Below are 14,989 nucleotides of genomic sequence, written 5' to 3'. Positions count from 1 at the left end.
CACACACACACACACACATAATAAATTATAAAAGTAATTATTTGTAGTTAAATACAGACTTCTATCTTAATAGTTCTAAAGTTTAACATATGTATGTACAAGTACTGCAATGTGGTGAAAGGATTTTTCTTTTTACATACCCCAACACTCATTAAACTTATGACGAACTTGTTGCCCTAATTTCACCAACTCGTCGTCGTTTTTCATCGTCTTAGCACTGGCAGCTGTGTGCTGGCCTTTAACACAATTATTTTATAAGAAGTTTTACAACTTTTTATGAAGAAGGGTCCTTATGGTTTGAATAAATACACAACAAAACAAGAGATTGCCAAGCAATATGGTCTCCTACCGGTGAAACTCCATCATTGTCAGTAAAATTACCGGTGAGTATTTTTAACATACATTTTTACAATAGCAACTAGAATTTTCGACGTAGGAATCAATGAAATGACATGCATAATCTCAATATTGCCATCTATCCATGTTTTAAGTTTCCTGAAAAAATATGAAGAACTTTTAAAGTATTCGCAGGATCCAGAAAAGTTTGCTGACATTGAGATGTCTTCCTTTTTAACATGATTGTATGAGTAATTTTCTTAAAAAACATTGTAACTTCTATTCGATACAGACCACACTTCAAATGGATCATTTAACAGCTGTGATCATATATAAAAAGGAAGACATCTCAATGTCAGCAACTAGATAGGCTACTTTACTTTTAATACTGCATGCATACAACAATAGGTTTAATTAAAAAATTTCCATGAAGATATTGGAAATACATGTAAGTGGAGCTTTACAAACAAAATGTTCTTCAAAACATTCGAATGAAAAATAACACCCAATTAATTAAAAATACGCAAAAAAGCTTAAATGTCATATCAATTTGTACATCACTTATCAGAGTTATGTTACCAAATGATTTTTGGTTGCTATTTTCCAAATGTGTATATTGTGTCAATATTTTACAATGATATTGTAAAGCGACAATGTTATTTATTAAGTGGAAAAATACGGGATATTTCACGTATTTTTACAAGAATGGAATTTAAAAATGCAATCATGGGTATTATATTGTCATAACTATTAAGCTAAGCTAACTTTGATGACCTGATTATATTACAAATTGATAATTATGGCAGTGATGCTCCCGAACAATACCCCATCAAAAAGTCCCTTAAAAGTGATTTTTAATCCTCCAGCAATAGATTGTTTCTGATGCATTCAGTAGATGTCAACCGGTACCTGTGATGTTCAGAAAGGTCCTTAAATCGTTTTCTATGGAAACAGGCGTGAAGAAGTTCAGGGCCTTTTCAGTCCCTACTGCAATCACTGAGCTTCCGTTGGCATCCATGCCTATCCCACCAAAATGGTACCCAACCGAGTTCAATACTGCAGACTGTAAAAATACAGGTCAAATTGAAGAGTTATAGCTGCCTTCTATTATTTTAGTTATTTGTACAAAATATTACAATTATAACTTATTCTAATTACAAAGCTAAGCTAACGGCTTCTAATTGATTAATTTCGCTTCATCGTATGATTTTTTTCCAAGATTAAGCATTTGCTATTGTCTGCACAATAATTATTCAGTTACGTGAATTTTAAATTCTAATTACACACAAATTTGGGTTTCATACCCAAATCATTCATATTAATAGACCAGTGCTAAGTATTACTTGCATAACAGATGGGACATCGGAATAATACGACTTGCTTACTTTGCGTATCAGACAAAACAAAAAATAACAAATATAGCGATATTTAAAGTACAATATTAACATAAAAATGTTTAATATATCAATAAATTTACTTCATTTTAAGATAAATTATCATCCAGGTAATTGGGTGTTGAAAAAGAAGTCCGGAAATTATGATGTTGTGTTTTACATGAAATGACTCACGTCCTCTTAAATTGTCTATTATGGTGAAATTATTCTGAATAGTGCAGTGTAAAATTAGTTAGCCTTCAACATTGAAATACCGTCTGTGTTAATGGTATGCTTCAATTTTGTTAATGTTCTTTTCAAACAACATACTGAAATTAACGTAGAATACAACTGTACAACAATTATTAAGAATATTGTTATAATTATAATTTTAACTATATACTAAGGACAATTAATTACACGTCCGGAAATCATCGTTGAATAAACTGCAGATTTAGCATATGGTTACCATATTTAAAAAGCTACAGATCATCTACTTCTATTGTGTCATACATACTATGCAAAATGATATATGCAAATTCTTAAAAATCAAGATAATATATATATATATATTATACTGCATCTGATATAATTCGCATCTGTTGTTTCACAACTTCTTTAATATCGGCCTTCTCGTGTGGTTTGTGGCGGATTTTTTCAGCTTCCTCTGTTAGCTGCTTTTTTGTATGCTCATCAAGGTTTCGCCAGGCTTCGGACGTTTCCTTGAAGAACTCTTTCTTATCCTTTGAACCTGTTATTAAGACTTTATTTTATCTTAAAGTGTTTTTCTTCAATTTTGTGAAAGCGTATGTTTAAGGGTTACAAGGTGTTGAGCCCCAACAAAGTTTAATGCGCAAAAATTTACAGTAAATTTTATGGTATCGAAGCCAGACTTGAGCGTATTCTCATCAGTGCAAGCTTCATACGTGCATTAACATTGAATTTAGTCAAATATTGATACCTGAAATCATTGTCAGTAAAGGCCCAGATAAAGATAAGCATTCAAATATAATAAACGGTAATTGATTGTATATTGATATATATATATATATATATAACTGTTATTATTACGCAAGAGTTTTCATTCTGATGAACTGCACTTTTCCTACATACGTTGCGTAAGCAAGTTCACAAAAGATTTTTTTAACATTCTTCATATATGGAACTTAAAATATGTTTGCCACATTTTATCCATACATGTTTTTCGTATTGTATGTTCTTTACTTACAAAACAAGTGGAGTCTATAAGTAATATTTGTAATATACATAACATATACTTTTGATTTCAAACGTTAAATTACAGCGACATTACCTCGTTTTTGAGTGCTCACGAACATGGCGTATGCATTTGGCCCGCTCTTGTAGACTCTTTTTCTATCTCTCTGGTATTGTTTGAACGTTGAGTTGGTGTTTTTCATTTTTGACCTCTTGTTGCCAATCCATGCCTAAAAGCGATGATAAATTTGTATGACTATAATAACTACATATCCATGAAATTAATACTATTTAAGGATTACCAAGTATAACTCGTTTACAAACATCCCTACATGTGTAACTAGTAAAATTAGTTACTAGTATTTTCTATTTGCACGGACCTGCCCCTTTTGAAAGGTAATACAACTAGATGACCCTAGGCCTTACGAGACTCAACTGAGAAATAAAGTGAAACGGTCGAATTAAGAATAATAAAGTACATATTTTTTAAGTTGATTTCTATGCACATTTTTCTATTTGCACGGAAAATATCAGTAGAACAAAGCATGCGGATTTAAGAGTGCTATCAAGCTTTTTCATAAATATGAACTAATGACCTAGGTTTTAAGCTCATGTGACCCAGTTTCAAACTTAAAAGAACAAATGTTCTGACTACGGGTCATGAAGATAGCACTAAAATGTGACTTCCAGAGTGTTCAAAACATGTCACGAGTACATGTTTTCCAACGAGCAACAACCATTTTTAAAACTTGGCTGAAATATCATTTCCAAAGAAAAAATGTTTTAATAAAGCAGGGCTTAACCTAAAAACCAACTTGTCCTGCCGGGCAAGTACTTAGAAAATCAACTTGCCCTGAACGTAAAGCCACTTGCCCAAACATGAAATATCACATTAACTGTAAACCTCATATTTTTTTAATAAACATCAAAATGATACACCACACAACCTTTTTATTTTTGAACATTTAATAAAATGATTACAGCAATTAAAGTCTAATTTAAGTCTAAATTTAATGCTCTTTGTTCTTTTTTGCACTTGCCTGGGCGGACAACTAGAATATAAGATAACTTGCCCTGACCCAACTTTTACTTGCCAGGGGCAATAGGACAACTTTTAATGTTGAGCCCTGTAAAGTTAAATAAAGATTTACTTTAAATATAACATGTGAAGTGTTCACAAGGTTTCTCTATAGCCATAAAATGAAATCTGTCGGTCCCCTGTTTTTCGACGAATCGGAATATCAAACTCAACTGAGACATCATCAGCATTAGTGTTCCGACTGTCACTATAATTTGACCTCTAGACTGTTAACAATATAGTTTTTTTTAGTTTGACCTAGTTTCTAATACTACGCGCCCTAGCTTCGAACTCAGCCAAGATATCATGTGAAATATATTCTAACCAAGTTTCATTAAGATTGGAAACAATTGTGGCCTTAAGAGTGTTAACAAGTTAAATGTTGACGAAACACGACAGCAAACAGGCGATTACAAAAGCTAACTAGAGACTTGTCACAGACGTGACTAAAACCCCCACATGCTGCATTGACATAGAATATTTGCATGATGTCTTCGCAAAAAAAAGCGGACAACATGCTCAATGTTTAAAACGCACTAAGTGACCCCCTGACCTGGTTGTTGACCCTGCATGGCACATGTTCGAACTTGACCTACACATCATCTAGATACAACTTCTGACCAAGTGTGGTGAAGATCGGATGAAAACTACTTGAATTAGAGAGCAGACAACATGATCAATGTGTAAATGATCAATGTTTAAAACGCACTAAGTGACCCCGTGACCTAGTTTTTGACCTGCCATGACCCATGTTCGAACTTGGCCTACACATCCTCTAGATACAACATCTGACCAAGTTTGGTGAAGATCGGATGAAAACAACTTGAATTAGAGAGCGGACACTTAATACGGACCGACCGACAGACAGACAAGTTCACTCCTATATACCCCCTAAACTTCGTTTGTGGGGGTATAAAACTACCCATAGTCATGTAAAATTGTTAGCTAAATGGTTGGTATTTTACTTGAATTCTTTCAGATGTAGTTTCAAGTTGTGTGGCCACTTCAAGGATCTTAGGCTGGCATTCTTTTCTGGTAGAAGTCATGCCTTTCAGCCATGCTGCCTCCAGCACCCCCAACTCCAATTCTGAAAAGTCCTTCCTTTGCCTTTTCTGAAAATATGCATCTAGTGTAAAAAAAATCATTGTTCTAATTTTAATTTAAAAACAATTATGGTTGACAGCGGTATTCCACATTAAGGGTAGATGTTTCGGGGCAGTTGGGTAATTCTTAACATTCTCATCTGCAATGTTGAAATAAGTGCTTGATTTGGATAAGTAGATAATTGCGTAAACCTATCGTATAGCGCATTTGTACCTTATGCCCCTTAGCCGAAAATCAAGTTTAACCCGAGTTATGATAACATGCAATAACTCACTATTAACATTTCAGAAATGACCAATTATTTACAAATGAAAATAAATTTTATTAACACTCTGGTAAATGACTCCTTGATATACATAATACTTTTTATAAAATATTTGAAGGTGTGTATTGTAAATGAGGGAAAATAATACGCATGAAAGGCATAAAAACGTTTGGAAAGATGTCTGACAATTTACTGTTAAAACACAAAGGGAATCTTTGGTTTCTATGTATATATAAACTAGGAAATGTAACATGAATTATTGTGAAAGCTGTTATTATTGACAAACATGGGCTCCGACTTATTACAAGTAACGAATTTAGTGGCGAAAACTGTTTAGACCCAGTGAAACCCCTGCTAATTATATACAGCTTGCACGTATGTACTTGTCAATAAATCTTCAGCGATCTGAAAAGTTACAAAGTTTCGCTAATGAAGATCTCCGAAATTATTTAAGTTAATTTCATAGTTTATTTATGGCTTTAGATGTTGAATTACATTAAAAAAATTTCTTTAATATGAAAAATAAAAAATGAATAATACACTTTTCGGCAATGACAGAAATATACTTTTATTTTTTCTATCATGGTTTGTTGTCAAATAACCAACACTAAGGAGTTTAGATGCGTAGGAATTAAATTACGAGTGCGAAGCACGAGGGATTTGATCACATGCATCTATACTCCTTTACTGTAGGTTATTTGACAACAAACAATCATAGAAAATTATTATTTCTATTCTAACACGATTCTGATTGATTTGGTTCAAGCTTTTTTCAATAGTTCGTCCTTCTTAGTACAAAGTTCACTATTAAGTGACGGCATTGAATTCTACAAATATATGACGTCGTTTTCATTCTTAAATATTTTGCAAATGACGTCACTTTCATTGATTACAAAAATCGTAGAAACTCAATGACGTCACGTTTATTGATGCTACTAAAAAGCTGACATGCTATTAATGTTTTCTTAATTACGTTCTTTAACAAATAACATTATTTGTAGTTGGTTATGCCACTTATCACTAAATATACAATTTGTGGTTTCATTTGAATTATATACACGCTACATTTATTATATTTCTTTTAGAGTGGGTTTTTGCACGTGCATTTTACTGCAATATTTTCTTTATTTATTCGGAACTATTTTCGAAACATTAATCTTCGCCCATGATTATTGCAGAACAACCCACACTTGAGTTCCTTCTTTTTCTATAGAAAACAAGTCGCGCTTAGTGTTTTATGGTCTACGGTCATGGTAATATATAGAGGATATTTGTTAGATTCGGTGAAATATCGATATGAATTCACGAGTGATCATAGAAAATAATATTTTCACGAGTGGCGCAGCCACAAGTGAGAAAATATATTTTCTGTGATCACTAGTGAATTAAAGTCGATATTCCACCGAATCTCCAAATTTTCTTTATATCCCCACGCTGTTTGAAAAGCCTGTGGATATTGTGGTTATCTCCGGCGTCTGTCCGTCCGTCCTGGCGACTATCTCCTCCTATACTATATGCACTAGAACCTTGAAACTTACACACATGGTAGCTATGAGCATATGTGCGACCCTGCACTATTTGGAATTTTGATCTGAGCCCTGGATCAAAAGTTATGGGGTTGGGATGGGGCCAGGTCAGAGATTTTCTTGTGACCGCGATTCGAAAAAGGCTCATAACTACTTTGTCCCTTCAGATATTGCTTTCATATTTGGTATGCATGTGTATCTAGACAACACCTATCCATGCGCATACAATTCTTTACCACTGTGACCTTGACCTTGAACTTGGGGTCAGATTAAAGGTTTCGAAATCTGCGACCGCGATGCGAAAAAGCCTCATAATTACTGTGTCCCTTCAGATATTGCTTTCATATTTGGTATGCATGTGTTTCTAGACAACACCTATCCATGCGCATACAATTTTTTACCCCTGTGACCTTAACCTTGAACTTAGGGTCAGTTTTAAAGTTAAGAAATCTGCGACCGCGATTCGAAAAAGGCTCATAACTACTGTGTCCCTTCAGATATTGCTTTCATATTTGGTATGCATGTGTATCTAGACAACACCTATCCACGCGCACACAATTGTTTACACCTATGACCTTGACCTTGAACTTGGTGTCAGTTTTCAGGTTTCGAAATCTGCGACCGCGATTCGAAAAAGGCCCATTACTACTGTTTCCATTCAGATATTGCTTTCATATTTGGTATGCATGTGTATCTGGACAAGACCTTTCCATGCGCATGAAATTTTTGACCACTGTGACCTTGACCTTAGGGTCCGCGTTTAGATTTTGAAATCTATTATGTGGTTATCTCCGCCGTCTGTATGTCCGTCCGTCCTGGCCACTATCTCCTCCTACACTATTAGCACTAGAACCTTGAAACTTACACACATGGTACCTATGAGCATACCGTATGTGCCACAGTGCACTATTTTGAATTTTGATCTGACCCTTGGATCAAAAGATATGGGGGTTGGGGTAGGGCCGGGTCAGAGATTTTTACTCATTTTTTAGGTTATTTTACATTTACTTCTTCATTTCTACACCCATTTACTTCAAATTGATACTGAACATCTCTTATGACAATACGGTCAATCTCAACTATGCATGGCCCCCATTACCAACCCTGGGGCGCCCCTGGGTCAAACATGCGGCGTGGGGATACGCGTCGGCCTCTGCCACGCCATTTCTAGTTTTTTTATTATTTTTTAACGTTTGTTTATAATGTTAACGAATTTAACTGGAGAATTTTGCTGAAATAATGACGTCATTTCGTCACAAAAATGACGTCATTTCACAGTAAAACAGTGATAATTATCGATGAATTTTACTGTTATTATTCATTGTTTTAATTCACTTATATCTTCCATAAAACGTCAAAGCATAAAAATAAATTTGCTACTTTGATACAACTCTTTCCTTTTGTCATTTTGTAGCGACAGTGGCGATCGTCAGCGAAACACCTAAATGGGGGGGGGGGGGGCTAAATCGAGTCGCACATTTCACAAAATATGTCATAATAACATATATATATATATATATCGACATAAAAATGTTTATTTTACAATCGGTAAACACATATTAAATCTATGAATTTAATTTAATTCAACATGAATGAAGGTTAGGCCTACACGTGCTGTAGAGACAGCGTTCTCGATGTCGACATGTTTTGCTGCTAGTAAAAAATTCCTGGAAATAATATTTCAGTGAAAGCAATCGTAAGTGTCTTCAGTCGCTAAATACTAATAAACATGTAGATAAGCGAACACTTAATCGTGATGAAAATATAGAAATTTAGAACATACCGCCGGTACTGCAACAGAACTGCATGCTGCCATTTTTGATGCCGTAATGAATGCTTTACATTGATTGGTCGAGATAATTCAGGCAAACTGTGATCTTCTTTTATTAGTGTTGGCAGTAGTACTAAAATTTTACCGCGGTAGGATAGGCATCTTTTATTATTAGTAGTAGTAGTCTAAAAAGTCTAATAAGTTTCTACTAGTAGTAGGTAATAAAACAGGATCGGGTGATTTATTTATGAGTGATTGGACAAACTCTCGGACCACATATAATGGCGCGGAATGACGTCGTAATCTTCAAAATACACACAATGATCTTCGTAAGGCAACCAATAAAATCTGCTTAATGTAATCATAGCTTTTCTTTGTATCATTTCAAGAACAACTGTTTCTTGTCATTTAGTACCGGCTATGGTCGTTGGAATACTTCTTAACATTAGTGTTTTGCTAGTTAATAAATGTTTAGTAATACCAGTATATACATTGAGCGCGTTCATCGTAAATTTTGTAAAAGAATATTAAATGTAAAGATGTCAACAAACTCATTATCGCTATATGCCGAAGTTGGTCGATTCCCCTTGTATTTAGACAGATATGTCAGAATCGTTAAATCCTTTTTGAAACTATATACAGTAAAACAGAGTAATTGTATTCTTAAACACATTTTACTATCACAGAGACTAGAAATTGAACGAAAAAATAACACAAACAATTGGTCATCGAGAGTACGGGACAAACCGGTTTTAACGATGTATGGCTATTTCCCGAATCCGTGAACCCTAATCAATTAATTCCGTTACTTAAAAAACACAGATTACGAGATCAGTATATTACTAACTGGAATGTAAGTGTAACATCATCTAGTTCAATTATTTTATATAAGACATTGAAACCAATATTTGAAAGATCTGCGTATCTGGCATATATAACCAATATTGTTGAAAATAAAAAACATAGGAATATCATTGCTAAATTACGTTTTTCGTCTCACAAATTAATTATTGAAACGGGTAAACACCAGAACATTGTCAGAGATCAACGAAAATGTGTTTTATGCAACCTAAATGATATCGAAGATGAATATCACTTTGTTATTAAATGTCCTTACTATGCTGATGTAAGGAATTCATTCCAAAGTATTATAGATCTCGTCCAAATATGTTCAAGTTTATAGAACTACTTAATAGTTCAAATAAAATAGTGCTAAGAAAACTAGCCATGTTTTGTTTAAAATGCTTTAAAATGCGAGAAAATGTCTTATATATGTAGGATAAATTATATATTTTTCACACAGACAATATGCTTATAATTATGTTATACGTGTTGCAATTAATAAACTACATTTTTACATTTTGTAATCACTATGTAGTAACCTCATCCATGTGAAATCCTCACTAAAACATGTTGTATTTCATTCCTTTAAATTGATATTTCTTCGAAATGATGTATGTTTTGTATTTAATATAACGCATGCTGTTATTGCTTATGTATGTTTATGACGAAGAGCTGTATATGCTTAAGTCGAAATAAACTATTCTGTTCTGTTCTGTTCAGTAAAGTTATCTTAGACAAAATGCTCCCGATCAAAATCTGAAGTGTGACATATAGGCTCCAGTTGTATTGCAGTAAATATGATGGCGTTTAAGACAATAATTAAACCAACGTTATATCAATTAGCACATTTGCAGTATATATAAATTGAATTGTAATAATTAAAGGTTTACTCTACCGTATAGTGATGCTAATCTTTTTCTCTGTGGTCAAAGTTCACTATTGGAGTAATTATCTGTAACACATCATCAAACATATTAACGAAGATGAAATAGGTATATTTTCATAATGTCTCTACATTTTTTGACATTAACTTTAAAAAGTGAATTGTATGTATTCATTTTCGGAAACTTAATAATTAATTATTTTAACTGTCTGGAAACTTAGAATTATTACTGTAATGCAAAAATTGCAAATTATAGAAATCACAATTAATTTGCGAACAATAGTATGAAATTGCGTTGGTCAATGAAATATTATTAATTCATGATATTATTTTATCGTTTTGTGTTATTTTGTATACTTATCTTATATTTACATATAAAATTTGGTTATCTTTTAACCATATGTAAATAATTGTATATGACACGAGAGGTATACTTGATACATTTATTTCCCAAGCATTGTGACACTCGGTCTTTTAAATACTTTTGAAAACGGGAGAAACTTGTATTAACTTAGGTCATAACTTGAAATCAGTTACAAGAATGTGTTACCTAGGGGTTCTTAAAACCATTAATGTTACAGCAGTGTTGCTATTTAAGTCAAAACAAAGTGTGTGCCCCTCTTCCGCTGGTCAGTTGCGATCACGGGGTCACACATGGAAGAGTCATTGTAGAGGCCCACACTGGTATGTACACTTTCAAATAAGATACTATTTTAAAGGCGTTCACTTGTTTACACATTTCTGTATTGTCGAATAAACATCTACCTTCCGACAGAAGAGCCGAGACGACAGACAATGGAAAACTTGTGATTTCAGAAACTCACTACGAGCACTAAGTGACCAAAGTTCTTTGGCGTGTTTTATCACCGTTTTCTTTTTCAATGAAGATGCACCGATATGATGTAAGCGACATGTTTTTGTAGTGCTGCCGACATTACCGTTCACCCAACTTTGTTTGTTTAACAGACGCTGTTAACGTTGCTCTTGGAAAACCTGCCTACCAGACAGACACATGGAATGGAACTCTACCGTCTACAGCAGACCTTGCCGTTGACGGGAACACGTCACCGGATCGTGAGACTAACAAGTCGTGCGCACACACGTTGTCTTACAACACATCATGGTGGGTGAATCTCCAGCAGATATTCCTCATCCGAAGCGTCAAGATATACAACAGGCAATCGTTTAGTAAGTGTGTACTTTTAATTTGGTGAAACTCATAATTCATGGAAGTGCTTGTCGTGCGTTCTCATTTGATGTGTGGAAAATTGTTATAGCCAGTATATTTATACAGTGAGAACATTTATGATCGTTTAATCGTTGTATCAAAATAGAATGTTTTGTATTGGAATCTTGTTTATATGTTTTAAGTCGTTATTTTGTAAACAATATCGTTTTTGGTTGTGCATATTATCACAACCCTTTGCGGTGCATCAAATTCAAACATGTTTAGAAAATAACGATTAACAAGAAACCTACACATATTTGTAGTGTGTATGTCACAAGTATGCATCTGGAGTGATATAATTTGCCTATTTAGGACTGGTCCATCGTTGCGCGTGTCTGTACAAACAACCAAAAATATTAAAACTATACATTGAATAACCATATGTCCATTTATGGGCAATATGCTAATTTCAAAGCAAAACGGAGCAATAAGGCGGAAATATCCAGAGTTTGAAATATAAGCAGTTTATAAGACGTGTTGATTTCAAAGTAATAAAAAGAAACGAAAGTTCTTAGTGGCATACCCTAATATTGGGCATTCCGAAAGTCAAATACTATAGGACACGCACACGACCGCTTTGTATTAAGTGTTTTTTGTTTTATGTATTTCAGGGTATAGACTTACAGACGTCGAGCTTTACGTCGGGTTTTCGGAGCGCGGTTTTCAGTCGCGTGAAGGATTTCACCCGGGACAGGTGGACGTTTCGTACACGTTTGAGCTAGATACACCGGTGTTCGGACAGTGGGTACGGATTACGCGCAGAACTCCTCTCGATGTACTCACTCTGTGTGAGGTTGAGGTGGAAGGTGTTCCTTATGCTGCATCCAATGGTAGGTCAGACATTGTGTAAACATGTAAGATATTGAAAAAACAATTATTTCTCAGTTTCATATTAACAAAAACACATTAGGTATATGCAATTGGTCGGTGATATAACAGTCACAGTACGTAAAACACTAACACGTTTAATCCAAACATTTAAATGTATATTTGAGGATAAATGTATTAACTAACCAGTGCCTAGAAGACTAGAGACAGCGACTATGCCGCTATCAAAACATTTTCGTATGTGTAAAAACAGCCTATTATGAATTCTCTCATTTTTTTACATGTTCTTATTCTTCAGGCGTTCGTTATGAGGTCTTTAAAGGATATGTTCACACTGGCACTGCAATCGACGTATCCGGAAATGTCAGGTCAAAACTTGACTGCACATCAAGGTGTCCCAACACGAAGAACTGCATCAGTACCCACTACAACAAAGCGACATTGACATGCAGTCAGTTCGATGATTTGGCATTCAAGCAAGGAGACGTCAACTTTGACGTCATTGCTGTCAACAGTATTGCCATAACAGAGACGTCAAGGGCACAGTTGTTTGAAACATAAACCGGCAATTGAGATGTCATGTGTTTTGAAGCCACGTTAAGCATATTGAAACACCACAATTTTCCAACAAAACAAATGCGATTAACGTTTTTATCAATACTATACATACAAATGCAGCTTCACAAACAGTAGATACACTTTATTATATTACGAAGTCCTTTACGTCAAGGCAAGTGAATAATTTCAAACAGGCGGGCACAATACAAAAGCCATTAAAGGGGCCTTTTCACAGATTTTGGCATTTTTTAACTTATTCATTAAATGCTTTATATCGATAAATTTAAACATTGGATCGTAAAAGCTCCAGTAAAAAATCAAGAATAAAATTAAAAAAAGGAAAAGAACATTGCCCGGACCAGGTTTCGAACCAGTGACCCCTGGAGTCCTGCCAGAGTCCTGAAGTAAAAACGCTCAAGCATACTGAGCTATTCCGCCGAGTACACTGAACGTATTTTATACCTTATATAAGCAATCTTCGTAGTTTCACAAAATTTAACGACAAATACAGAACTCTCCAAATTATTCAATCGTTTCGCGTTGCAACGCTTTATAATTTTTAGGTTTTAAAATCGTCAAAAGATGCATATAATGGCTCTATTAGACCATGGTAAATGTTCAGTATTACTGTTTCCTCACAAATATCATAACTAAAACGAAAATTTGCGAATCTGAAACAACTTTTTTCAATTTTGTCAATTTACCAAAGCGTGAAAAGATCCCTTTAATACAACACTAAAACACTCTAAAACACAAATATGAATCGAACCTAATTCAAACACAGCCTTGGAACGGCCATAGCAAATTATTTTGGGTTGACACCAGGTATACTTTTACTCTTCAAACATTATACAATCCCAACTTGTGTTGTTCTCAGAAAACATGTTAAAGTAAATACAAACGAAAAAAGTTAAATTATTTCAAATTAAATTGTTATTATTCTACTTCATCGTTGAATGCAACCGATAGCAGTAGATTTGCTACTTTCTAATGCAATTTAAAATACTACATAACTAGTAGCCACATCTTGTTGATTTTGTCACAAAACATAAAAAAAACAGCGTTTTGATGTTGTGATGTTGCAATGCGATGCTAATACTCAAGTGGGACTATTGTAGTCGCTATAATAGGTCTTATTAGTCGCTGTTGTTTATTTATCGAGTAACCGCGATATATTAAAAAGCAATTATGTCAAGAAATGTAAGCAGTGATAATATTAAATTAACATTAACCCATTCATGCCTAGCGTCCTGAAAAAAGGACATTGCAAACAGCGTAGACCCAGATGAGACGCCGCATAATGCGTCGTCTCATCTGGGTCTGCGCTGTTTGCTTAAAGAAATTTCTGTAAGAAATATTCTAAATATAGAAATAAACATACCAGACACCCCTACTTTTGGAAATATATTGATCCAACTTAGAAGGATGGGAGAGTCCACTGGGCATAAATGGGTTAAGTGAAATTTCAGCTGCACCATCATGGATCATATTGCCAATAGTCCTCGTGCATCAAGGGCGCAGAAATAATCACAAACTACACGTGTAAGATGCATAATTTTACACTTTTACTTATTACAAAAGAGAGCAATATGTTTTTTTAGTGGCTGAATGAAAGACTGACAGACGAATTGTTGTTGTTTTTATGTTGTTGTTTTTACATTGATTTTGAGCTTTGCAGTATAGTATAGACGTTTTGTAACAGGATTGAAAGAAATCACGAAAGCATGTTTATTAGTTTTTACCTTTTTTTATATGTTTCGTCATGTTTATGTCCTTTTGTTAACAAATCAGTGATGGTAAACAATGATTGTGAATCTCAACTTTGATGAATTTGCTTATCATTAAATATTCTTTGTAAATATATTCTACTGATAAGATTATGGAAAACGCGGACGTATACACGTGAATGACCTTATTTTGAAATATTCTAGTTGAATTCGAAAAAATGTAAATTATTCAATTAGTAAACGATAAATTGTGT

The 14,989-nt window shown here is 34.2% G+C and overlaps 1 protein-coding gene across 1 annotated transcript; it reads left to right on the top strand.

The window, feature by feature from the left end:
- Positions 1–2,745: 2,745 nt before the first annotated feature.
- Positions 2,746–14,245, top strand: LOC127846418 (uncharacterized; the record flags this gene model as incomplete). Its single annotated transcript, XM_052377644.1, has 4 exons — positions 2,746–2,763; positions 11,363–11,582; positions 12,234–12,452; positions 12,749–14,245. Coding segments are annotated over 4 exons (720 nt in total), but the record flags the coding sequence as incomplete, so codon positions are not given.
- Between the last annotated feature and the right edge of the window lie 744 nt (positions 14,246–14,989).

The sequence above is a fragment of the Dreissena polymorpha genome, chromosome 9, assembly GCF_020536995.1.
Source record: "Dreissena polymorpha isolate Duluth1 chromosome 9, UMN_Dpol_1.0, whole genome shotgun sequence".
NCBI classification, from domain to species: domain Eukaryota; kingdom Metazoa; phylum Mollusca; class Bivalvia; order Myida; family Dreissenidae; genus Dreissena; species Dreissena polymorpha.
The sequence above is the reverse complement of the archived record's forward strand: the minus strand, read 5'-3'. Positions and strand labels throughout refer to the sequence as shown.